Source organism: Ambystoma mexicanum, chromosome 10 (assembly GCF_040938575.1).
Source record: "Ambystoma mexicanum isolate Mex_15411 chromosome 10, UKY_AmexF1_1, whole genome shotgun sequence".
Classification (NCBI taxonomy): Eukaryota; Metazoa; Chordata; class Amphibia; order Caudata; family Ambystomatidae; genus Ambystoma; species Ambystoma mexicanum.
The window spans coordinates 684,367,791-684,391,952 of record NC_090932.1 but is presented as its reverse complement, the minus strand read 5'-3'; the positions used below and the strand labels follow the sequence as shown (position 1 = coordinate 684,391,952).

At 45.8% G+C, this 24,162-nt stretch overlaps 1 protein-coding gene across 2 annotated transcripts in view; it reads right to left on the bottom strand.

Moving 5' to 3' along the window:
- The window catches only part of GK5 (glycerol kinase 5), an 831,314-nt gene continuing 807,152 nt past the window's right edge, over nucleotides 1-24,162 (bottom strand). For both annotated transcript variants that reach the window (XM_069618275.1, XM_069618276.1), the window contains one exon: nucleotides 1-2,030. In XM_069618275.1, the coding sequence (XP_069474376.1) occupies nucleotides 1,879-2,030 (152 nt within the window). In that variant the 3' untranslated portion in view covers nucleotides 1-1,878. The remainder of the gene's footprint in view (nucleotides 2,031-24,162) is intronic.

Sequence of the window (24,162 nt, the reverse complement as noted above, 5' to 3'; positions counted from 1 at the left end):
TACTTTGGCAAAACATTTTTATTAGCACAATGGGCAAAACGAACATGAATGTCCTTACGTCAGGCAGGGAGGAGCTACATAAGGGCAGTCACTATGGACAGGTTTTCTTACAGTAGCAAATAATTTCTTTTTACTGGCATATAGTGTAGGCAAAGGTATCAATATGTGTTGGAAAACGATCCTCTGCACTATTGGTGACTTGGCATCTAGTGGATCTGTCATGTGTTACCCTGAAAACTAATTGTGAACTGTGTGGCTTTTTGCCCAATTTTTCACAGAAAGTCTGGTGTAAAGTGAACCATTTTAACCGATTATTTTAAAAACATTCTAAGGAGGAGAATCCCAAGAACCCACTTTATTCGATCTCTCTCGCTACGTTTGGCTTCTAGTGCACATTCATGGGAAATGTTTACACACCCCCAGTAAATGAATTGACTAACAGCCATTGCTAGCTTACATAACGTTTGGTTTGGTGGGTACTTCTTCAATTAAAAACTTAAGATCATGGAAAACTTCATGGTTGTCAGAAAGAGCTTTAAATTGGGGCCATGTGTCGTAATCAGGGTCAGCTGTCAGTTGCATGCTCTCAGGTTTATGCCTCAATGCCTGGACCCAAGCAATGGTGTAACAAAACAATGCAGACATCCTCATTTATACAGACATGTTCTATAATACAAATGCTACAAACTGTGCACAGTTAGCATGTAAATAAGCACTCAAATGGAATGGCACTGTGCATGACAGAAGAAACCCACATTGGTCACTTAACGCCATCCTTCCCCTCTTACCCCCCATGATGTATATAGGGACAAAGGAACTCCTCTAATGCCCCTCTTAAATCTCCCCCAACACCAGTACCCCCGCACATTTGTTTGTCGCAGTACTCCTATCCCTTGGGGCACCTAAACAATCAAACGGTTATGGTTTGGCTTTTTGATAACAGCATTTCCAACCAGTATGCCCTTCATTGACAGTCATTTGCCTTTACATCAATATACAGAACACAATAATATAAAATGAACATCTTAAAATGAGATCATCAGCACATGCTTGGATCAGTCCAGTAAAGGGAACAGTGTGAACATCTTGCTTACTAGAAGTTGCTGATCGGAGCAGCTACCCAAATGGAAAGTGCATATCTCAAGTGCCAAATGTTCACAGTTCACTGTAGAGAGCTCCTATGACTTTCTTTTGCCAGTATGTAAATAACCACGGTAGATCATCTTACTAACACTTCAAAAGAGACAGTTATAGATGGTGTTTTAAAAACCATACACTGAGAAAGAAACGCAATCTCCAACTACATTTCATATTTACCAATTGGGCTCATGTCAATCATGGCACCTTTAGCTTGTCTTAGCGTCGTATCCCAGTTTGCCCATATGCCTTCTAAGTCCATGCTGACATGGGAAGACCAAAATTACAAATACCACTAAGCACAGCACCAATGAATACAAAGCAAAGAGTGGTGGGATACATTAAGCCCCTGTGTAGGACCAGCATTTGGAGCCCACCTTCTTCCTTCAAAGGATGCAGTTTTCATAGTTATTCACAAAAGGCACCTTTGTGCAAAAACGCTCAAGTCAGTGCAGCTCTTGCTGCTCCAGTTCTGCTCACAGGAGGAATCTTCCTGGTATAATAATGTATTATCCAGTTAAAAAAGTTGATTAATTATATCTGTAAACAGGAGAATGTACGGTTAGCGTAGTAGAGTAAACCTACATAGTAGCACAACATTCCGAAAAGGAGCCTAAGCATGGCAGTCGCCCCTCCAAGAAGACCTTAACTGGAACATTCTATTATGAGGCTAGGGGGTTAGATTTGAGGAATGAAGGTCTCATGTTGATAGAACAGAAAAAGAGCTGTTCAGTTGTTCCATCACTGTTTAGTGTTATACCAGTTCATGCAGCGGTGCACCGCCTTTGTCCAGTCGGTCATAGATGACTTGTAAAATCCGGGTTTCCTTTGGGGCTCAAAAAGAACTTCCGTCTGCCTCAGTTTCTTTAGTTCTTCTTTGCTGGTCCAGAATCCTGCAAAGAAGTGCCAGAGCACAGTCAATATATTGAAGATGACTTTTCAGGTGAAAGTGCAGCACAGCAAGACAATTGAACCCCACTTCATTTGCTCATGCAATCATACTGGTCCAGATTGGAGTACACTTCCAGCAGGTGTGATCAGATTGACAGCCTTTCAAAGATCTGAACATAAGTGGAGTAGGCCCCACGGCCTCCATAGACTAGTAGGTGGTGTCCCGTATGTAAGTAGCATGCTTAGGGCGGAAACAAGAATGGCTTTATCCTACATTAAGCTTTTGAATCCATGAAGCACTTCAAAGTGGCTTAGAGGGGGAGAATACCTTCCCCTGTCAACTAGAAGAGTAATGCAAAAATGACGTCACATATTTTGTAAAGTGCCTCACTGAAATATGCGGGTAAGACTTCCTTAAAAATGTTCTTTGAACACCGACTGGACTGTGACATGGAACACTAACTTTTCACTCTTAAACAGCGTTTGTTACAAAAATAAAATACTCAATGGCAATGAACTGCTCAGTTCCGGCTTTGCAGACTCAAGCAGTGCTACAGGGTTCGGAATTGAGAGGAGCAGAGGGCTATTTAGCTGCTGCTTGTAGCCTAACAGTGCCTATTACCTTGACACCAGCCAGGAGCAACATCTGGCTTCCCAGGTCAACTAGTACTATACAAACAAACCTGTTTGAAATGAACTCTGTGTGCTTGGGACTGCGTATACATGAGCAATATGACCTATCTAAATGACATTTAAAGCGTATTGGGTCATACAGAAGAGATCCATAACTATACTTTGCACCTCACCTGGAAGACATACTTGTAGAATGCCATGTACATGCTCCAGGCACCTCCCCGACCTCAGAGACAGCTCCCAGTCACTGGTTGATGCCTAATACACTGGAGCTGCTTTAGGACATATTCCTCTAATCTTTATTTTGATCTCTCTGTTACAAGATCACCCTGCTCTCTACAGTGTACATTCATTGACTATGTACCCATTTTTGACCAGGTGAGCCAGGCTCATTTATAATGTAAGGTAAATGACTGGAACATCTCTTCAGGCATGTTAACCATTCCAGTTGGAAATGTGGACAGCCTGTCTTCATTAGGATGTGGAGGTCTACGTACGAGCGCTTCACACTAATTAAGCAGCTCAGTAATGCAGCAGGAATTCACACTGCGGGAAAGTAGTTAAACCTCATTACTAAAATGTATTCTAATATATAGCCAGGATGATAGCTCCAGGGAAAAGTGCTCACCTTTGGACCAAGACTATGCCATGTGCAATGGGTTAGTTACCCTGATCAGGCCAACTCAGCCGTCATCGCCCTCATCCCCTGATGGATAAGTTGAGTACCACAAGAAGGGAATAATAGTGACACCGATTACTATAGTGCTTAGAAGCTGTAGAATTTTGGCATGAAGTGCTATTAATTATCAAAATTATCATCATCATCATCAGTGCCCGTATTCATGCATCCCAAAACAGGTTTTTGGGGAGAAAAAAAGGTGTTTTACTAGTCATGACAAAGCAAGGAATCATTCCTTATGTATACGTATATATGGGATACATTACTCACCGTAATTGTATTTCTGATGCTTATATCTGCTTAGATTCACATGCTGTGCATAGGCCGACATCTAGTGGAAGCTGCAGAGTATTACAGTTTGTTTTTCGAAACTAAAAAATGGGCGTCGACACATGGCGTGCCAGTAATACTATCCCTAGTGTGACGTCCACTGTACCCATGATCCCTCACGTGTCTAGGATCCTCAGATTGTATTTTTTCTGACATGAGGTAGCATGAGGAGTAGCGCGAGTACAGATTATCCAAGCAGATAGATAGAAAGATAAGACTACAAGCATCCATGCGCCTTCTTTTAGAGGGGAGGAAGGGCGGGGAGCATGTGAATCTAAGCAGATACAAGCATCAGAAATACGATTACGGTGAGTAATGTATCCCTTCTGAGGCTTGTGGAATCTGCTTAGATCACATGCTGTGCATAGATTAGCGAGCAGTGTTAGAAGAAGGAGGTGGGATGTGAGAAGGGTCATGAGAAAATAAATGTCTTAGAACCACTTGTCCCACTTGAGTATCTGTCTTGGAATGGGTGTCAATGCAATAGTGGCGAGTAAAAGTGGGAATAGAGCTCCAGGTAGCTGCTTTGCAAATGGTGTCAAGGGGCACATTTGCAATAAAAGCCAGAGTGGCCCCAATGCCTCTTGTAGAGTGGGTTCTTGGCGTGAAAGGCAGAGTTTTTCCAGAAAGGGAGTAACACAGCTGGATACAGTTTATAATCCACTTAGAGATGGCACCTTTAGAGACGCAATCTCCCTCTTTGCCTGTAGCTACGGAGACAAACAGTTGGTCTGTTTTCCTTAGCGGTCTGGTTTTGTTTACATAGTATAGGACCACCCTATGCACATCTAGGGTGTGTAGTTTCACCTCAGCCGAGCTTTGTGAGTCCTGGAAGAAAGCCGGAAGCTGGATGGACTGGTTCACGTGGAACTTGGAAATAAACTTAGGTGAGAACCTATGGTGTGTTCGTAAAACCGGTTTATCTTTATGGACAGTAAAGAAAGGATCCTGCGCTGATAGAGCCTGAATTTCAGTGACCCTTCTTATAGACGTAATGGCTACCAAGAAGTCAGTTTTATATGTCAGGTGTTTGAGACTGCTCTTATGCATGGGCTTGAAGGGAGGGCCCATGAGTTTAGCAAGCACCACATTAAGGTCCCACCCTGGTGGTGGGTTAGAAATTGGAGGGTGAAGTCTCTTTACTCCTTCCATGAAGGCTTTAACCACTGGTACTTTCCACCACAATACTCTGTTATGCGAGGTGGTGTAAGCTGCCAGAGCTGCCAGGTGTACCTTCAGTGAATTAAATACCAACCCTGCGTCCAGCAGGTGGAGCATGTAGTTGACTATAGTGGAAGGAGTGCAATCAACTGGGTTGATTTGCTTATTCTGGCACCAGATAACGAATCGTTTCCATTTGTCAAAGTAGCAATACCTTATGTTTGGCTTCCTAGATTATTTTAGGATGTCCATACATCTCTGAGGTAAATTGAGATGTCCAAACTCTATGACCTCAGGAGCCATGCTGCCAGGTTCATTGAGTTGGGTTGATGATGTACTGTCGGACCTTGGTGCTGGGACAGTAGGTTGTAACAGCACAGGAGCTTAATGGGTTCGCACACCGCTAGTCTGCGTAAGTGTGGGAACCACGGTTGCCTCGCCAAATGGGAGCAACTAGGACGAGCGTCATTGATTCCCTGTGCATCTTGTTGACCACCTTCCTGATGAGGGGGGTTGGTGGAAAAGCATACGCAAACATCCCTGACCAGTTCATCCACAGGGCGTTCCCCTGGGAGTCTGGTTGGGGGAACCTGGATGCGAATCCTGGGCACTGTCTGTTTTCGCTTGTGGCGAATAGGTCTATAGTGGGGAAACCCCACTGAGAGAAGAGATCTTCTACGATTTCTCTGTGTAGACACCATTCGTGTTCTTGTGGGAGGGGATCCCTGCTCAAAGCGTCCGCCAGAGAATTGAGATCCCCTGGAACATGTTGAGCTAACAGGTAGATGTTCCGTCTGAGTGCCCATATCCAAATTTTCTGGGCAAGCATGGACAGATTTGGCGAACAAGTCCCTCCTTGCTTGTTCAGGTAAAACATTGCTGTTGTGCTGTCTGTCAGGATCTGCACTGACAGGTTTAACAGGTAGGGCTCGAACGCTTGAAGTGTTCTGAATACTGCAAGAAGCTCTAGCAGATTGATATGATTCTTGGCCACTGAGTGAGACCAGAGACCCTGAGCTCCCTGAGTGGTGGTGAAGGTGTGCTCCCCACCCTGACAGGGATGCGACTGTTGTGACTACAGCCTGTATCTCGGGATCGTAAAAGGGTTTCCCCCTTGACAGGTTTTCTCTTGTCCACCAGTGAAGACTTTGTACAAGTGTTGGCAAAACGACCACTAGATCATCCCACTGACCACTTGCCTGAGACCACTGTTTCGCCAACCATTCTTGCATGGGACGCATGCACAGGCGCGCGTGGGGGACCAGGTAAATACATGATGCCATCATGCCCAGCAAACGCATCGCTTTGCGCACCGTTATCTGGCAACCGGCCTGATATAGCGGAATTTGCAGTTCCGTGATGTCATCAATGACATTTGTGATGTCATCTTTGATGTACTGGGTGTTAGTGTTAGCAGTGCACAGTGGTGCAGCCAGTTATGGTTGCTTAGCCTATCATAACTGGCGTATTTCAGGGTTTTTTCGGTTTTGCCTCGAACCATAATGTCAAGGTTATAACGTTTTTTAGTGAATTTCACAGGTTTTTAGTAGTGCAACTTAACCATAACGTCCCCCTAACAAAGTTTTGTTTTACTGAATTTTACAGGTTTTTAGTAGGGTAACTTAACCATAACATCCCTTTAAGAAAGTTTTTTTTTACTGAATGTCACAGGTTTTCAGTAGGGCAACGTAACCATAACGTCCCTTTAAGAAGGTTTTTTTTACTGAATGTCATAGGTTTTCAGTAGGGCAACTTAACCATACCGTCCCTTTAACAAGGTTTTTTTGCTAAAGAGTATACACCTTGCAGAAAATGCCACATGACAATATGCTGGTGTACAGCACTGTGACGTGTCCGAGAATCAGTACACACTTAACAGTAAGATTTATGCCTCGTGGACAGCGTGGAAATAGATTTTATATTGATGTAGGAACGTCCACCTTCAACATTTCCCTTGCACAGCGCCAACACGTATTGGTAGTCAGCCATTACCAATGTAGTACACATTACATACTTTTAGCAAAAGTTCTACTTATCTAAAAACGAAATCAGCTAAAGCCATCCCTCCTCCCCAAGAAACAGCAGCACTGCTGTAATGAACGAGCATGAGAAACACTGCCACTAGCTTACAAATAACAAACGCACAAAATTGCTCATTGGCGTTCGCAAATTGCCTTATTAGCTGTCCTACCAAAAAAGAAAGCCATCCGTAAACAAAGTAAATATTCCTTTAAGAACCACCTTTCGGGAGGCCACCAGGGGGCGCAGGCTGCCTGATCTATTGGCTCTCCACATGGCCTTGGGTCAAATGCAGAGTTATTAAAGAAAAAGGAACACAATCCTCACTAAACCGGAACGATTGTGGGAACCCCTTAGGACCCCAAAGACACACTCCTGAGCTTCGGAGGTGCCCCACAACTCGAGATACGGGTCTTGGAGCGTTTACCCTCCCCCCTTTCAGGCCGCCGTCACGAGCGAGACAGGGACACAGAGCCGTGCTCTGCCCTACATCGGGCTGCTTTGGATTCGCAGCCATCCAGCTGTCCCTGTTCACCGTAGACTTTTCCGCGGCTGTAGCTGAGGAGTTGAAGGTCTCCCAGGGACCCAGACTGTGCGCTCTCCTGCCCAAGCAGCTCGCCCGCCCTCCACGGCTGGCGCTACGCGGAAGAGAGGGACGGTGAGGCAGAGCTGCTGTCGGGGCGCCCGAACCCCGAGGGCTGGTCCCCCGTTGGAGCCGCTTTGCCCCCTGGGCACCCACAGACAATCTCTTTTGCTGGCTCGGGCCGTCGCGGGAGAGCGCCCGAGCCCTCCTGCTCCTCTCCACCTCCAGACCGGGGACCCCAGTGAAGCCGGGCCCCCCGGAGCCTCTACGAGGGTGCTGCAGCTGGGCTTTCCCTGTGCAGTGCCCCGGAACGTGCATTCTCCTGCCCTCGCTGCCCGCCCGCCCTCCACGGCTGGTGCCGCGCAGAAGAGGGACGGTGAGGCAGAGCTGCTGTCGGATGGCCCGAACTCTGTCGGCTGGTCCCCTGTTGGAGTCGCCTTGCCCCCTGGGCCTCCAACGACGATCTCTTTCGCTGGCTCGGGCCGTCGCGGGAGCGCCCCCGAGCCCTCCTGCTCCTCTCCGTCTCCGGACTGGGGTCCCCAGTGAAGCCGGGCCCCCCAGAGCCACTGCATAGGTGCCACAGCTGGGCTTGCCCTCATGCAGGCCCGGGCCGATGGGACCCTGGGGTCTAACCATGAGTGCACTCAACAGACAGGGGTGGGGGACCTGACCCAGCGCTCTCCTGCTCGGGCCCCCGGCCCCCTCTCCCCACCATACCTGGAGGCTGATATTGGGCGAGCGCCAAAGCAAAAAGAGACCAGTGACGTCACACTCAGAGTCGCTAATGGAAGACCCCTTGGGGCCCTGAGATGACCAATACTTGGGGCGCCTGGTTGTTTCCCGAGTATAGAGGTGAACCTTAAGACAATAAGGAGCAGGGTCTCCCCGCGCCCCCCCTAAATAGGATGCGGAACCAAGCGGGGCCGCCCCATAAGTTAATCAAGCCACAAGGACTTGCCCACTGCATAATATAACACAAAAGCCGATATCGAGGAAAAGGAGTAGGCCTTCACCCTTGGGGGACATCACCGGGGGCACTACGAAACCACAGAGATCAAGGGGCAAAAACACCCCATGAGCTGGAAAGAGACTTTGGAAAAATACCAGTTCACAACCGGGGTTTTGGCGATGGCGACCGGCGCCTCAACAACACCGGCCCCTGATATGAGCAATATGCAGAGTAACATACAGACGATCCTAGATGAAATCAGGGGTATGAGAACGGACATGGGCGCCAAACTAGCCGACCTCAACGGCAAGGTTTCTACGCTTGAGGATCGAATGGAGGGGGTGGAGACCAACCAGGCATCCACTGACCTCCTGGAGATGCAGATGGAGACAAGGTTCAGGGAGATCCAGACACGGGAGGGCGAGCTTCGTTTCAAAGTGAACGACATGGAAAATCGCAAACGGAGGAGTAATCTGCGGATCTTTGGCCTGCCGGAGATGGAGGGGGAAACACAGGTCGGTCTGGAGGGCAGGGTGCAAGACATCATCAGAATTGTCCTGGGAACCAACTCCGGGGAAACCGTACTGATCGACAGGGTCCACCGGGCTGGGGGAGGTGGTAGGGGTCCACGATCAGTTCTGGCAAGATTCCATTATTGCAGAGACAAAGCAAAGATACTGGAGAGGGCGAGGACTTTAAGAGACATACTATATTATAACTCCAACTCCAGGGTAACAATCTACCAGGACCTGTCCACTCGCACGTTGCAAATGAGGAAAAAATGTGGGGCAATCACTAGATGGTTACAGGAAAAGGGAGTTTGATACCGCTGGGGATACCCATTTTACTTAGCGTTTGAATGGCAAGGCGAGAACCACCAGCTCGTCACGGAAGAAGACATTCAAAGAGCCATCGATGAACTGGTCGGGGACTCCCCAGGAACATCAGCGGAGCGAAACGGGACTGACAGAGACTAGGGCCAGGGCCCGAGAGGCCCTGACCTGAGCCAAGGAAAGCATAAAGTGAAAGGCACTCGGAAATTTCAGAAAGTCCGACACCCCCCCCCCCACAGGTTGTGGCGGACTCGCATGATAGCAAAGGGAGGATGAGGAAAAAAAAATAAAGTTGATTTTGTTTTCCACAATACAATGGCCTGCATGGCCCTCGGCCCCCCCCCGCCCCCGCGTTGGGGGTAACTGAATGTGCCCCCTTGGTGTTGCCACTGTTGGCGAGGTTTAAGTTTAGTTGACACGGCAGAAAGTTTGAGGCCCATCTTATTTAGGGTTTGAGGGGTGTTGGTTTTGCTGGAGGTTACTTGTGTTTTGTCCCCAGATACAGGGGAATCCCTCCCCGCCTCATATTGAAAGTTAATGCATGGCAGGTCTTGTAATATACGGGGCACAACCCAGGTTGTTGACGAACGGAGGGGAGGGCTGAATTCGGGACCTCATATGGAGTTTTGAATCCCAACTGAGTTTCAGAAAAGCTTTCTAACAAAAAAAGATGGAGGATGTGTTCCATATCAGTTAATATCCCGGGGCCCGGGTAGCGGCCCTGGTGGTTTGTTTACTAACCCCGATGTATGTCGGGAGATGGAGACGAACGCCTTATTAAACGGTTAAGGGAAACAGGGATCAAGGGGGGGGGGGGGGCAAAGGAAACGGGGACACCACACCATGGAACTGGGGATCAAACATGCAAATGATGCAGAGGGAACTCACTGAAACCTTACGGGCCAGGGGCAACAGCGACCATGGTTGAGGGTTGGATTGGTATGCTCAACGTTAAGGGCCTAAACTCACAAAACAAGCGATCCGTCACAAGTAATATGTTCCGGAAACAAAAATTGTTAGTCCTTTTCCTGCAGGAAACTCACTACAGGAGGGAGGGGGGGCAGAGTCAACGATAAAGGGAAAAGAGATAGGCAGTAATTTCTGGGCCTCGCATAAATCCTCAAAGAAGGAGGGAGTAGGTATCCTCCTGGGCAAATCACTGCACCTTACCGATGTTGAAACGAAGAGGGGCTTTGAGGGTAGGTTTATGGGGATCAAGGGCCTATCCGAGGGTACACGTGTCACATTGGCTACTTTGTATGCGCCCAACGTTGGCCAAACTAAGTTTATTCGTAAAGTCCTCAAAGTCATGGATGAATGGGCGGAAGGCGCTAAGATTCTTGGTGGAGATTTCATTCTCATTGCAGACCCCCTACTGGATTGGTGGTCCGCCAGAGGGGTGGGGCCAAAAGCCCCCACAAGGGATAACCTAGCTATGAGGGACCTACTACGAGAATACTACTGGGTAGACGTATGGCGAAAATACTGGCAAACTCCAGGGGGTTACACGTTCTTTTCCCCCCCTCATCAAACATATACCAGAATTGACCTACTATTGATATTGGAGGAAGGGGGTTGGGGGTTGGTAGCCCTATGGTTGAGTCGGTGACCTGGTCGGACCATGAACTTCTAGTCATGGAATGGCGACTGCAAGACACCCCAAAGTCATACAGGTGGCGCTGTAATGACACCCTCATGAGGGACCAGGTGTTTAGGGAATTCCTACGGAAAGAAATGGAATTTCTTTCCGTAACAAAGGGGAGGTCCCAATGGCCACAGTCTGGGAGAAGGCAAAGGCCACGTTCAGGGGTCGCCTTTTTGCAGAAGGTTCAAGTAAAAAAAGGGAGAGCGCTCTAATAGAATCTAAACTTTGTGAGGAACTACGGGCTATGAGGGCACAGCTCACTGATGGCAATGTAGACTGTGAAAAACTCCTGGGCGAAATGAGAGACAAACGACAGGCCCTGCACACAATCCTAATTGGTGAGGTGGTTAAGAAAATGAGATACACAAAACAGCGATATTATGAAAAGGGAGATATGGTGGGAACACTCTTGGCCCATAGGTTGAGAGGAAGTAGAGCTGGTAGGCGGATAGAGAGGGTCAGAGATGGGGTGGGTAACACCCAGACAACAACCAAGCACATAGCCAAATCCTTTGAAAGCTTCTACAAGGAGCTTTATGCCACACAAGAGGATGAATCACTAGATGATATTCAGAGATATCTTGAGGACCACCCCCTACCTAAGGCTCACGGATTCAGAGAGGGAAGCTCTGGAAAGGGAAATAACTGGGGAAGAGGTGGAAGGGGCCATTAAAAAACTGAAAGTAGGCAAGACCCCTGGAGGGGACGGTTACACAGCTGACTTTTACAAACAATACCAATCGGTGCTGATAGAACCACTGGCCAAACTCTTTCATCAAATTAGAACCTCGGAAACCATCCCACCTACATTCCTGCAGGCCATGATCACGGTAATTCCAAAGCCCAGTAAAGATCCGGTGGAGTGCGGTTCGTATAGACCTATCTCGCTCCTGAACACGGACGCGAAGATCTTTGCCAGGACCTTGGCGACACGCCTAGAAAAATGCCTTCCCAGATTGATCCACCCCGACCAGGTTGGTTTTGTGTTGAACAGACAAAGGGACGATAGTATGCACAAAACCCTGCATATATTGAGCTCAAAAGGAGTTAGAAAGGAGGGTGCTCTTCTCCTGTCCCTAGACGCGGAAAAGGCGCTCGACAGGGTAAGTTGGGCCTTCATGTAGGGGGTTCTATCATCCCTGGGAATGGGACCTAAATGGCGTGGCTGGATGTTGGCTCTCTACTCTCACCCCTCAGCAAAAGTGGTAGTTAACGGGAGCAAATCTGACACCCTTCCATTGGGAAGGGGTACAAGACAGGGGTGCCCACTATCCCCCCTCATATACGCTTTACTGATGGAACCCTGGGCCATAGCTATCAGAGGAAACAACAAGATCCAGGGCATTAAAATGGGGGATGCCGACCATAAAATAACCCTCTTTGCCGATGATGTCTTATTATATCTCTCTAACCCGTCCCAATCAGTTCCCGAGGTGCTACATAGCCTAGAGCAATACGGGGCCCTTGCAGGCTATAAAGTAAACCTAGACAAATCAGTTGCATTCCCAACAGGCCAATTTAAAGACATAGAGAAGCGATACATGAGGACCTCCCATTCTGTAAACAACCCGAGAGTTTCTGTCACCTGGGGATCCAGATACCATCAGACCTGGCAGACCTCTTTAAACCAAACTACCCCCCGCCCCCCCCTCTGTTCAGTGATCAAACGAGACCTTGAGCGTTGGACAAAATCCGGCCTCTCATGGATGGCACGCCTTAATTCCATAAAGATGGTGATCCTCCCTAAATTCCTATATTTGTTTCAAATGCTACCAACCCAGATACCAAAGCCCTTCCTCCTGGAGATCAAGCGTGCTCTTCTCCGCTGCCTCTGGGCAGGAAAATCCCATAGAATTGCCTATGACACCTTGATAAGGCCCAAGGATGAGGGTGGAGTTAACCTTGCAGACTTAGACACATACTATAAGGCATCACAGTTGCGAATCCTGGTGGACCACTTGCTGATGGGCCCGAAGAAGCAGTGGGTGGGCCTGGACAACTTGCTTTTAGTCCCGGTCACACTAGACGAGTGGTTGTGGGTTCCTAGGGCAAGTATCCCGAGAAGAGTTTTAAACCATCCAGTACTGGGAGTGTTATGGTCTATATGGAGGGAGGGGGCTACCTCAGGTGGCTCACGACATGGCCCTCGCCACTGAGCTGCATTTGGGCTCCTCCACTCTGGGAAGGGATCAACGAACCACTGGCCTTCCAACAATGGTACGAGGCAGGCGTCTGTAGAGCTGGACAACTCTGGACAGAAGGGGAGTTTATGTCACTGGGAAATTTGAAGGACGCCTTGGGCCTCCCCAATCTTTCCCCTTTTAGATACTTGCAACTCAAGGGGGGCCTTACTGAGAGCAGATGGGGGATACTCTTAGACGAGATTTAACAGACTGAGAAATTTCTTATCACACACAAGGGGACCAAAGGGGTGATATCACGGCTCTACAGCTTTTTGCTGTTCTCCACCCCACGGGACCCCCCCATCCTCCCAAGTACAATGGGAAAAGGACCTAGGCACACCCATAACCGAAAGGAGATGAACCAAGATAGTAGACAGGCCAATCGCTCGACAGCTGCGCCCCAATTCCGCCATCAGGCCCTCAAACTGATCCACAGGTGGTACTACCCCCCGCAGAGGATAGCCAGGATGAGAAGGGGCTACGACCCACACTGCTGGAAATGTCATACTGAAAAAGGGGACTATATACACATGTGGTGGAAGTGTCATGTGGTACAAACCTACTGGAACAAGGTCCTGTCCCGGATTAAGGAGGTAGATGGAATGGAAAGGACCCTGTCCCCCTGGCTAATGTTGTTCGGCATTGAGGTGGAGGGGGGTCCAAAGGTGAAACACGACCACATGCTACACGTGATGCTTGTTGCGGCTAGGTGCTGTTGGGCACAAAAATGGAAATCACCCCAACCCCCGGGGGAGGGAGAGTGGGTCTCTAAAATATGGGCAATCTATGACATGGAATTTTTTACCCATCTGATTGACGAATCTAGGTCCAATATTGAGGGCCTATGGCTTCCCTTCTTTGATAAATATGGGAGAACAGTATAAGACGCAAGAAACATTTTGGACGGACTCTTTGGACTCGAACATTGCTGTCTGGGTAATCCCCCCTAATATGAAGGGATAAGCCGATGCGGGAGATGTCGATGCTAGGTCATGGCCCTTGCTTCTTGAGCGACCCCTACCTTATACCTGTGATGTGTCTTTGCGAGATAATGTGTTGGACCCTGCTCTTATTACTATTTACTGAACCATAGTGTGGGAAAGGGAGGGGGAAGGAGGTGGGAAGGGGGGAGAGAGTGCGAGGGAGGGGGGCTGATAGAAAGTTGTGATTGTCCAGGTTCACTCATCCTGCTGGTTGTATCATCGGATTGTTTATGTTATAATCACAAAACATTTATAAAAATCGAATTTTCAAAAAATAAAAAATAACCACCTTTCACAGTGGAAATGTATTAAAAAAATAAAATTAAAATAAATAAATAAATCGCATACACTCCATGTACTTTATATTTCTCAGTAAACAACATAGACCCAATAAGATTTGCCAGTAATAGTCTAGATTTGCAAAGCAGTAACGTGTGCTACTAAAAAATAGGATTCCTGGTTATAATCCGGCGTGCCTGTGGCGGGTCGGATTACATAACAAAATCCTTTTTCAAGATGGCCACCGTAGAAAGGGAAAGCGGTTGTTCCATACATAGCCCCTCTTCGCTTTCCATGGTAGCCTGCAAAAAGCACAAGTACGTGACGTGACACAGCACCTGTAAATGAACATACAGCAACGTACAACGTAGTACCTTATATTTTGAAATGATAGACTGGATTGTAAAAGAAAACGTTAACATTTTAGAGTTCGCAAAGTAGGTTTAACAAGAAACTGTCAGAGACCATCGAGTAATCCCATTTTCAATGAAATTGTAACAATGGTTCTAAGGGCGTCATTGCAAATGTTAAAGATGAGGCACACGTTCTTTTCCCATACAAAAAGAATACATTTTTGATTAAAGCACCCGCTTTGTTTGCATAGTGATTTCCAAGAAAGCGCCATGACCTTCGGCCTATGCCACCATAAATGATGTGATGTTGCTCCTAATAGCGAGTTCAGCGTACGGGCAAAGGAGGCCTAGGCTGTCATCCCACATAATTGTGATGGACAGGGAACCAGTCACGAGCAGTTGTATTTGGCGTCCAAAAAAGCCGTCACTCGGCATCTGGAAACCATGGCACGGACAGTACGGCAAGATGCACCTGGGCAGAAAACGTAAGAGAAAATACATGTCAATACCCAACCTTTAGCAAAAAATTGAAAAAAAGACACAAAGAATGTGGACAGTAATACACAAATGTAAGTGGTCAAACATGACATTTTAGGGAAATATTAGTGTTGACCATGTGTAAATATAGTGACAGGCTGCAAACGCTGAGAATCTGCATTCGCCGTAAGGTTTCAAAAAATGGCAACTACACAGGATATGTAGTTATCAGTTATGAAGGCAAAATGAATGGACAAGTAAAAATAAATGACATCTCATGATTTCAAAGACCAAAAGAACGTGCAAAGTGATAGACAAAGCTATGTGGGCAAACATAACGTTTCAAAGAAGAAATATTAACGCTCAAAAAGGGTGAGGAGGTCATACACTGCAAACGCGGAAATTCTGCTCTCTCCATTATTGGAGGAAAATTACAACTGCACAGAAAGATAATACTTCAGTTATACTGTCACAATTAGTGTGTCGGTAATATAAAATTAAAATGCGGTTCGGTGTAGAGTAGTTAAAAGTAAACTTACATAATATTTACTGCCTCCATTCTTTTTGGCCAAGTCAGACAGCAATATATTTGCACCGAAGAATCTTCGTGGACTGATATTTCATGTGCCTTACAAACGTTTTTAAAACATAACCTTATCAAATACTATTTTTTTTTAACCTTTAATTCCTTGAATTGTAGTTTCCCTTTTGCTCAAGGTCAAAAAACAATTGCCCCTTTTGGATTCACTCTGATGCGTGGGCCTACTGAGCGTGCAACCAGAAAAGCAACTCAAGTGACCTTCACTCAGAAAGCAAATGCATTCTTACTTTGCAACAACATATTGAAATCCAATTATGAGAACCGCTACTCCCATAAACCTCCAGAATCGCTGTTTCCATCAAACAGTGCCAATGTCGGCCTTAGTTTTGAAAACGTAGGATGCCAGTCTGACGGCAATATTATTCTAAAAACATTGTAACACAGACGCACTAATTGGTCGCTGTACAGTGAACACCAACTTCCACTTTACCGTATGACTTTGGTGACAAGAAAACACCACTTTCTGAGTTTGTGCTGCCACATCCCATCCCAGCCTCCTTAAAGCTCACCTTCGGAAATAGTATTTCATAAGTGTGACAGGTGCAATGGTGTCTTGTTTTGTATGTGTTACTGGCGATGTTCGCGTACACCAAAACATGAATAAAAGATGGCGGGGGCAGCGAAGAAAGCTGACGTACTTCACGCTGTTCCACAACCTATCAGTGAAAGCGCCACATGTCCGCAGACACAAAGCTTTTCCCCCATTCAATCTATGGGGAAAAGAGACGTTTTGAGACCCCCCCTATAACTTTTCCCCCCCTGGACCAAACATCACCAAACTTTCCAAAGAAATTCAGAGTGGCCAATAATATTTGTATCAACATTTGGTCAGGATTCGTCCAGGGGGAGCAGAGTTATAAGGCACCCAAAAAGTGCTCTTCCTATGGAAACAGCAACTTCACCATAACTACACAGCCATTACTGTGGCTGTGTAATATGCTGCAGTGGTTGTGGGCAGGCCCTAGAGTTTTAGGTGTATGTCCATAGATATTTGAATGTAGGGGTGTACAGTGGGTTATAACTCCAGTGTTTATAAGTTTGTTCTTGGGTGCATGGCCTTCGGTGCACCCAAGACTGTACACCCTCCCCAGAACCATCTGAGCGATAAGCGATACCACGGGTGTATCCATTGCTGTGATATGATGTGGTGGCTGTGGCCAGGGCCTAGAGTTTTGGGAGCATGGCGTACGGCCTACAGCCTGCAGCCATGCACCCAAAACTCTACATCCTGCCCACAACCACTGCACTATATAAAATCCATGGTGCCTTACAACTTCAGTGATTATAACTTTGTTCTTGGGTGCATGGCCTTGGGTTCATGGCCTTTGGCCATGCACCCAAGACTCTATGTCCTGGCAAGACCCACCACAGCATATCACACCCATTGTGGCTTGTAACTTCACTACGTATAAATTTGGTCTTGGGTGCATGGCTGACTCTAGGCCCTCCCCACAACCACCTGATTGATGTTTAATACTACAGGTGTAACTATAGCTGTGATATGCTACAGTGGTTGTGGCCAGAGCCTAGAGTCTTGGGTGTAAGGCCCTTTATATTTGAATTCATGGGTGTGCAGTATATGAAACCCATAGTGGCTTATAACTCCAGTGCTTATAACTGTGTTTTCGGGTGAATGGGCTTCAGCCATGCACCCAAGACTCTACACACTGTCCACAACTACCACAGCATATTGCACTCATAATGGCTTATAAACTCTCTACGTATACATTTGATCTTGTGTACATGGCCTTTGGCCATGCATCCAAGACTCTAGGCCCTCCCCACAACCATCTGATCGATATGTGAGACTACGGGTGTACCTATAGCTGTGATATGCTGCAGTGGTTGTGGCCAGGGACTAGCGTCTTGGGAGTATGGCCTACGGCCTGCGGCCATGCACCCAAGACTCTAGGCCCTGGCCACAACCACCGCAGCATATCACACCCATGGCGGTGTATAAATTAGTAGGACACCCATACAAACAAAAATTCTAACTACAGCATGTTCTCAATTGTAATGTTCGCTAACACCACGCGTGTCCTTAGAAAAGTTTCAAGTTGCCTGCGCACAGGACGGACTGAAGTACTATCCTTATGAGACCCCTCATTTTCAGTACTTACAAACATCACGGACAAGCCGGGCATGGCGAATACATCATTAACACCTGCCGCCTAAACAAATACAGTATTTCACCCATCTCTAACTCTCTGAACCTCCCCAAGCACTGTAACACACCAAAACAGTTTCCGAAACAGCATTTCGCCTCTGGTCGTGGCCGCGCTATCGGCGGATCCAAGATATCGGGCGCATCTACACATTCTGACGCAAATCACGGCTCACTGCAGCCAATCGGTGGAGACGTTGCATGTCCGCGGTCATGATGCCACCCTCTAGCCAATCGGTATCTTGTCCGCGGAGCGAACAGGGAAGTGTGACCGCGGAGCGGACATAGATATCACTAATTTTTTTAGACATATTTTGTGGTTGTTTTAAAGAAAACTACTGGACAGATTGTCATCAAATTTACAAAAGCACGCTTTCGGGACCATCCCCTGCCGCAAATTTGGTGAAAATCCATCCAGCGGTTTGACCTGTAGGCGTGCGCAAAGTTTTTCCCCCATTCAGTCTATGGGGAAAAAAAGACGTTTTGGGACACCCCACTATATATTTTGCCCCCCTGGACCAAACATCACCAAACTTTGCAAAAAAATTCAGAGTGACCCATATACTTTCTTTGCAAAGTTTGGTGACGAATCGTCCAGGGGGAGCAGAGTTATAAACCGCCCAAAAAGTGCTCTTCCTATGGAAACAGCAACTTAACCATAACTACACAGCCACTAACGTGGCTGTGTAATATATGAAACAGTGAGCGTTACTTACCCAATAATCATCTTTCATATTAGACTTTTTCTCCGAATCGAATGGGCCATTGACAGGGTCACTCCTATGACTATTCCTACTCTACATGTACAGTTATCCATTATCCCTCAGGCATCAACATCCTCAAATGATTTGTTTTTCTGATGTGACGCATAGCATAACAGGACTGTCTCAGATTCCAGGCGGCGAGTCTGGGTGGGTGCATGTGACTAAGCAGACACAAGCCACAGATATACTATTACTGGGTATGCTTTGCATAGACTAGTTATCAGTACCCATAGAAGGTGTCCGGTGAGCTGAAGGAACCAGTGAAAACCAATGTCTCACTATTGCCTGACACACATGTGAGTCTGCCCTCACTTCCCTATTTACACATTTGTGTTGTGCAAACGTGTGAACAGAACTCCATGTTGCAGCTTCGTAAATGGCATCTAATGGAATGTATGCTATTAAGTTTAGTGGTGCTCCCGTACTCCTTGTGGAGTAAAAGGAGGAGGTTTGTGAGCTAATGTAGAACTGTGTTGTATACAGCAAATGATCCACTTTCCGATTGTGGATACAGTTACAGGGTCAAACTCTCTCCATGCCTAAAAGACAAAATTAACTCAATACTCTTACGCAGTGCTTTGGTTTTGCTTGGAAAAAACATAACTTCTACACACGTCTAGTGTGTGCAGTGCCCCCTGACCCGACCCCCGGCCTCTACCGCCCTTTCAGTGATTTGGAAAAAACACTAGTAATTCAATAGAATGGGCAACATGACTTTTTGAAATGTATTTTGGTGCAAATTGTGGATGTGTTCTAAAAACCATTGTGTTTATGAACAGGGGATACATGTTTACTCCCGTGATAGAGCTTGAAGCTTGCTTACAGTTCTGATAGAGGTTAAGGGCATGAGGAAGGTGACCTTGTAAGTGAGTTCTTTAAGAAAAGCCTTGTGCATAAGCTCAAATGGGGGTCCGATCAGTCTATAAATGACTGTATTTTGATCCCAGCCAGGTGGGGAGGGGTGCAACTGGTGCATAAATGTGCTATACTCCTTTCATAAATCCCTTGAGCACTGGCATCTTCGACCAGGACCCCTTATGTTGTGAAGGGGTGTTTACTGCTAGTGCGGCTAAGTGTACTTCAAGCAAATTGTAAAGTAGGCCTCAGTCAAGGAAGCAGGTAAGTAACAAAATCTGAAGGTTAACAGTTGATAGGGTTGATGTGCTTGCTTGTACATCAATAGACAAACCGCTTCAATTTCTTGACATAGCAGCGTCTTATGTTTGGTTTCCTTGCCTCACATAGTATTATATAGAACTGAACGCAACTTGATTTGTGGGCACAGACATATGCACGAGGGGTGATACCACACCTGTGTTTCCCACATTGGTGCAATGAGTATTGGGGTTAAGCTCTCCAGTAGTAGTTTGTGAATTCTATGGTGAAGCAGAGTAGTCGGGGAGAAGGTGCAGAGAGGAAGTGTATGTAAATATCCCTTACCAGTTCATTTGTAGTGCATTGCTGAGGGACCCCTGCCTGTTGCGTGCACGTGGACACAAAGGCTTGGTATTGTACATTTGCTTTCGTGGCAAATAGGTCTATGACTGGATGACCCATGCTTTGAACATCTGAGCATCTTTGTGTTGAGTTTCCATTCAAATTTATCGGCAAACAACCTGCTTAAGCTGTCTGCAAAGCAATTGCATATGCCTGTCCAGGGTTGGTCTGGATTAAGAAATAAGCCAAGGTAGCACCCCAAAAAAGTGGCTTCCGAAATAAATCAAGTGGCTAACAATAAAAAACGGTGCCAAATTCACAGGTTTGACATTGACGATTATTCGGGGCACACAATTTGGGAAGATGATGGTGGATAAATGCTGTGCGCTTTTGCTGTTATTACATTTAATGCTTTGAGTGAAAATTAAGAATTTAGTTTAAAATACATTTAGATACTTGTAACCGATAAAAACATCATCACTACTGTTATTTTACAGAACCAGAAATTGTGCAAATCCGCCTTCACTTAATCCTATATATCGATAATGTGGCTGTTCAAATATGGCTTAGTGCAAGATGATAAATGCCGTTTCTGCCAAAAAACAAAAAAAAAATCCTTGCGACATCTGGTATTGTTCTGCCCCAAATTGAGAAAAGAGAGAACCACTATTTTATTGGAAAAGTTGAATAAAGTACATGGCCTGAATGCTGACGCATGTTGGGAAACTCTCTATGGTGGTCAAACAAATGTAACTACACGAGCTCTGGGATTGTACTTAAATGAGATATTCAACACAAAAAAATAAAGAAAACTGCCTTCGTTGAAGTTTTCCTCTGGGTGCAGAGAGGGAGCCATATAGACTCTTGGATAAGATAGTAAGAGAACACATCGCTCGAGATGGAATCAGAAGAACATCAAATGCCAAGAGAAGTCTAAATGAAACAGGAGTGAACCTGAACAAAGGACAAATTCCTCAGCAATGGTGAAGTTCGTGGGGCTCTGGAAAGGGGGGGGGGTCGTGATCCACCCCCCACCCCACAAACGCCTAGGAAGAACACCGTGAGAACTTTACCTTATCTCTTGGCATTTGGAAGCTATGGATTTTATGAAAAGCAAATGTTTGTAATTTGTAATATAACTGTGATCTTAATACATTTGAAAATATATATATATATATATATATATATATATATATATATATATATATATATATATATATATATATATATATATATATATATAGTTAATTCTCTAGGGATGGCTGTGAAAACAACTTCCCCTCCGAGTCCCCCCTCTTCTGAAATTCCATATGGGTACAGGAAGCATTTGACAACCCGCGTTAATGTTAGGATGAGTGTTGTGAAAATGTAAATGAGCATCAAGCCCTGGGTGCATTAAATACTTAGTCATCATCATAGACCTATTTGCCAAACATAAACATCTTAAGTCATTCTTATGTTCCCAAAATTGGTTTTAGTCCAATGTGGAACATGCATTAGTTCATTTAAGGTTAGCCTACAATGGCATAAAAAGCAGGCTACACCAGCATTAAATAAATGGCCATCATTGTCTAATCTCATTCGGGCATTGGCCAAACCCCCGATGGGCCATTCTGAGCCAAGCCCCGACGTGCTGTGCCCGATTGTAGATTTGTCTGGCAGTGCCAAGTTAGGAGTGACAACACTCTCGTGAGTGTTCCGCCCTGTTTATGCAAACCAGTGCTGCTGTATTATCTGTTCATACGGACGCTCTTGCCTGGAAGAAATGCTTGAAACATGCAAAGAGCCATCCATATGACTAACAGTGCTAGCATTTCTATGTGCTGAGATGCTTGCTGAGTTGACCATCGATTTTGTGGACCTGGCAGTGTGCCCCACAGCCAGCTATTTACGCTTTCTTTTTATGCAGCCATCCGGAGGCGTGGGGGGCAGCAAAGCAGAGATAGCATCTCCACTTTGCTTCCCTCCTCCTTCTCAGGAGAGCATTTGCTATTAAGCCTGCGTGAGATTTTCATGCAGAGGTCAAATCAAAGATTCCAATGGAATCAGCCTTGATCTTACACATGGTGTATAGCAATCAGATTCGATTGGAATCCATTATAAGATGCTGTCTGCAAAGCATATTTAAAGGCTGTGTTATTTCTCTCAACCCAGAGAGTTTAATTAAAGAATAAAAGGTGACTGTCTTGCTTTATTCTTTACTTTTACACTCGGCTTTGAAGTGTAATTGTTGGTTCTCTCCGGCTTGCAACTAGCAGTTTATATAAAATGATCCCCCGCCACTCCCATTGTCTTAAATCTGCTGAATTTTTTGGCACCTAGTGAAGCAAACTACTCTGAGATATGAGATTCCCAAAGACGTATGTGAAAGTCTTACACCTGCATTCAGAGGTGCTTGGTAGAAGACACAAAGCCCTGCAAATAGGGCACTGTAGTAATCCCGCTGGGAGTTTATCATTGCTCCCACCAGCAATGCTCAATCCTCCCTGGGCAGAAAGGGAAGAGTATATTCGAGGACTTTCATCTGGAAGAAGACTGTGGCCAAGGAAAGAGTGTAAAGAAGCGTGTCCTTATCAAGGTAATGTTTACACTTCTTGGTTTCTAGGGCTCTTGCTTGCCACTTTCATTTAGTCACTATATCGTAAAACCATGGGGCATTCCTTTTCTTCGTTTTACATTTTTGTACATGGGCCAAAGTGTCAAACTGATGGTATAGCCTTATAACACCAGTCACTGCAGTCATCAGGATGATTAGTACCATCAAGAAGCAATGCTAATTCAGTGGTGTGACGGTTCTGAAATACCTCTAAGGGACCCGAACTCATGAGTACCAGAGAAACCTGGGGAAGAAGGACAGTAGGATGGAAAAAAATGAAAAGATCTGAGAACATGATCGAACCAAGTGAGAAGTGTAGGCAGATGGCGAATGGATAACCCTCTACTAGCAATATTGTCTAATGAGTGGTCAAAGCTATGTGTGGCTCCTATATAAGTGATTATAAATGTGTCACTTAATTTAGATAACTTAATATTAAACAAGAACTGTTCCATGACACCAAGGGCATAAAATGACAAGGGAAGGAGAATGGAGGGAGTAAGGGAGGGAGGACGACAGTGGTTCTGTAATAGTAAACAGAGTTAGAGAAAGATAAACATGGGCTACAATTGCTCCATATCTCAGTCAGCAGGAGTCTTCCTGGGGAATTGCTGTCATTATATTGGACGGATATTGACTAGGTAGATCCTTGGCAATAATGGAACTTGACTTGATTAATTTAGGAATAGCTCCTTACGATGCAATTACATTTTCTGCAATTCCATTTCTCTTTAATGGTCATGGGGATGCTATTGAAAAAAGTGTTGCACCTTGGACTGATAAAAGTTTGTTACCAATTTTGGTTTACTTTGGACACCCAATTAGTAGTCTTCTGACTGCTGCACATTAAGATTGTGGAAAGGTTCACAATGGAGGATACTGTTCATTGGGTATTCTGGATCTTTTTTCCAGTTGATCTTGTCCATAGCATATTCAGAGATTTGAGGCTTGTGGGGGAGCAGAGGTTTGGTAAGGCTGTCGAGACATGGCCGTATTTCTTAAGTCAAAAAATAGGTTTGAATGCTCAGTTTTTGACTAGGTAAATTTGGATTTTATGTTATTTGGGAATGCCCAAGTAAGGACTGTTACAATGGTCAATGTAAATAAGTGTTCCTGCTTGGATAAGTTCCATTTTAGGTTCCAGCCTAGTTTGGGTACTGAGGCACGCGCCTGCACGCTCACACCAGAAAAAATATAGCCCGCTAGGGAAAAAGGCCCAAGACAATCTTGCAAGGATAAGAAGTATTTATTTCTTACAAAATAGAAATGCATCAGCAAAGAATTCTGCTGTCACCAAATGCTCTGAGCTCCGGAGACACATGCAGAATATTATAAACACAAACAGCATCACCGATGATGTAATTATGCATAGTACAACTGTACAATCCTAATTTTAAAGGCTCTATATATGTAGGGCCTGCTCCATATGGGATGCCAGGCCATTGGTCCATCTTCATCTGTCCAT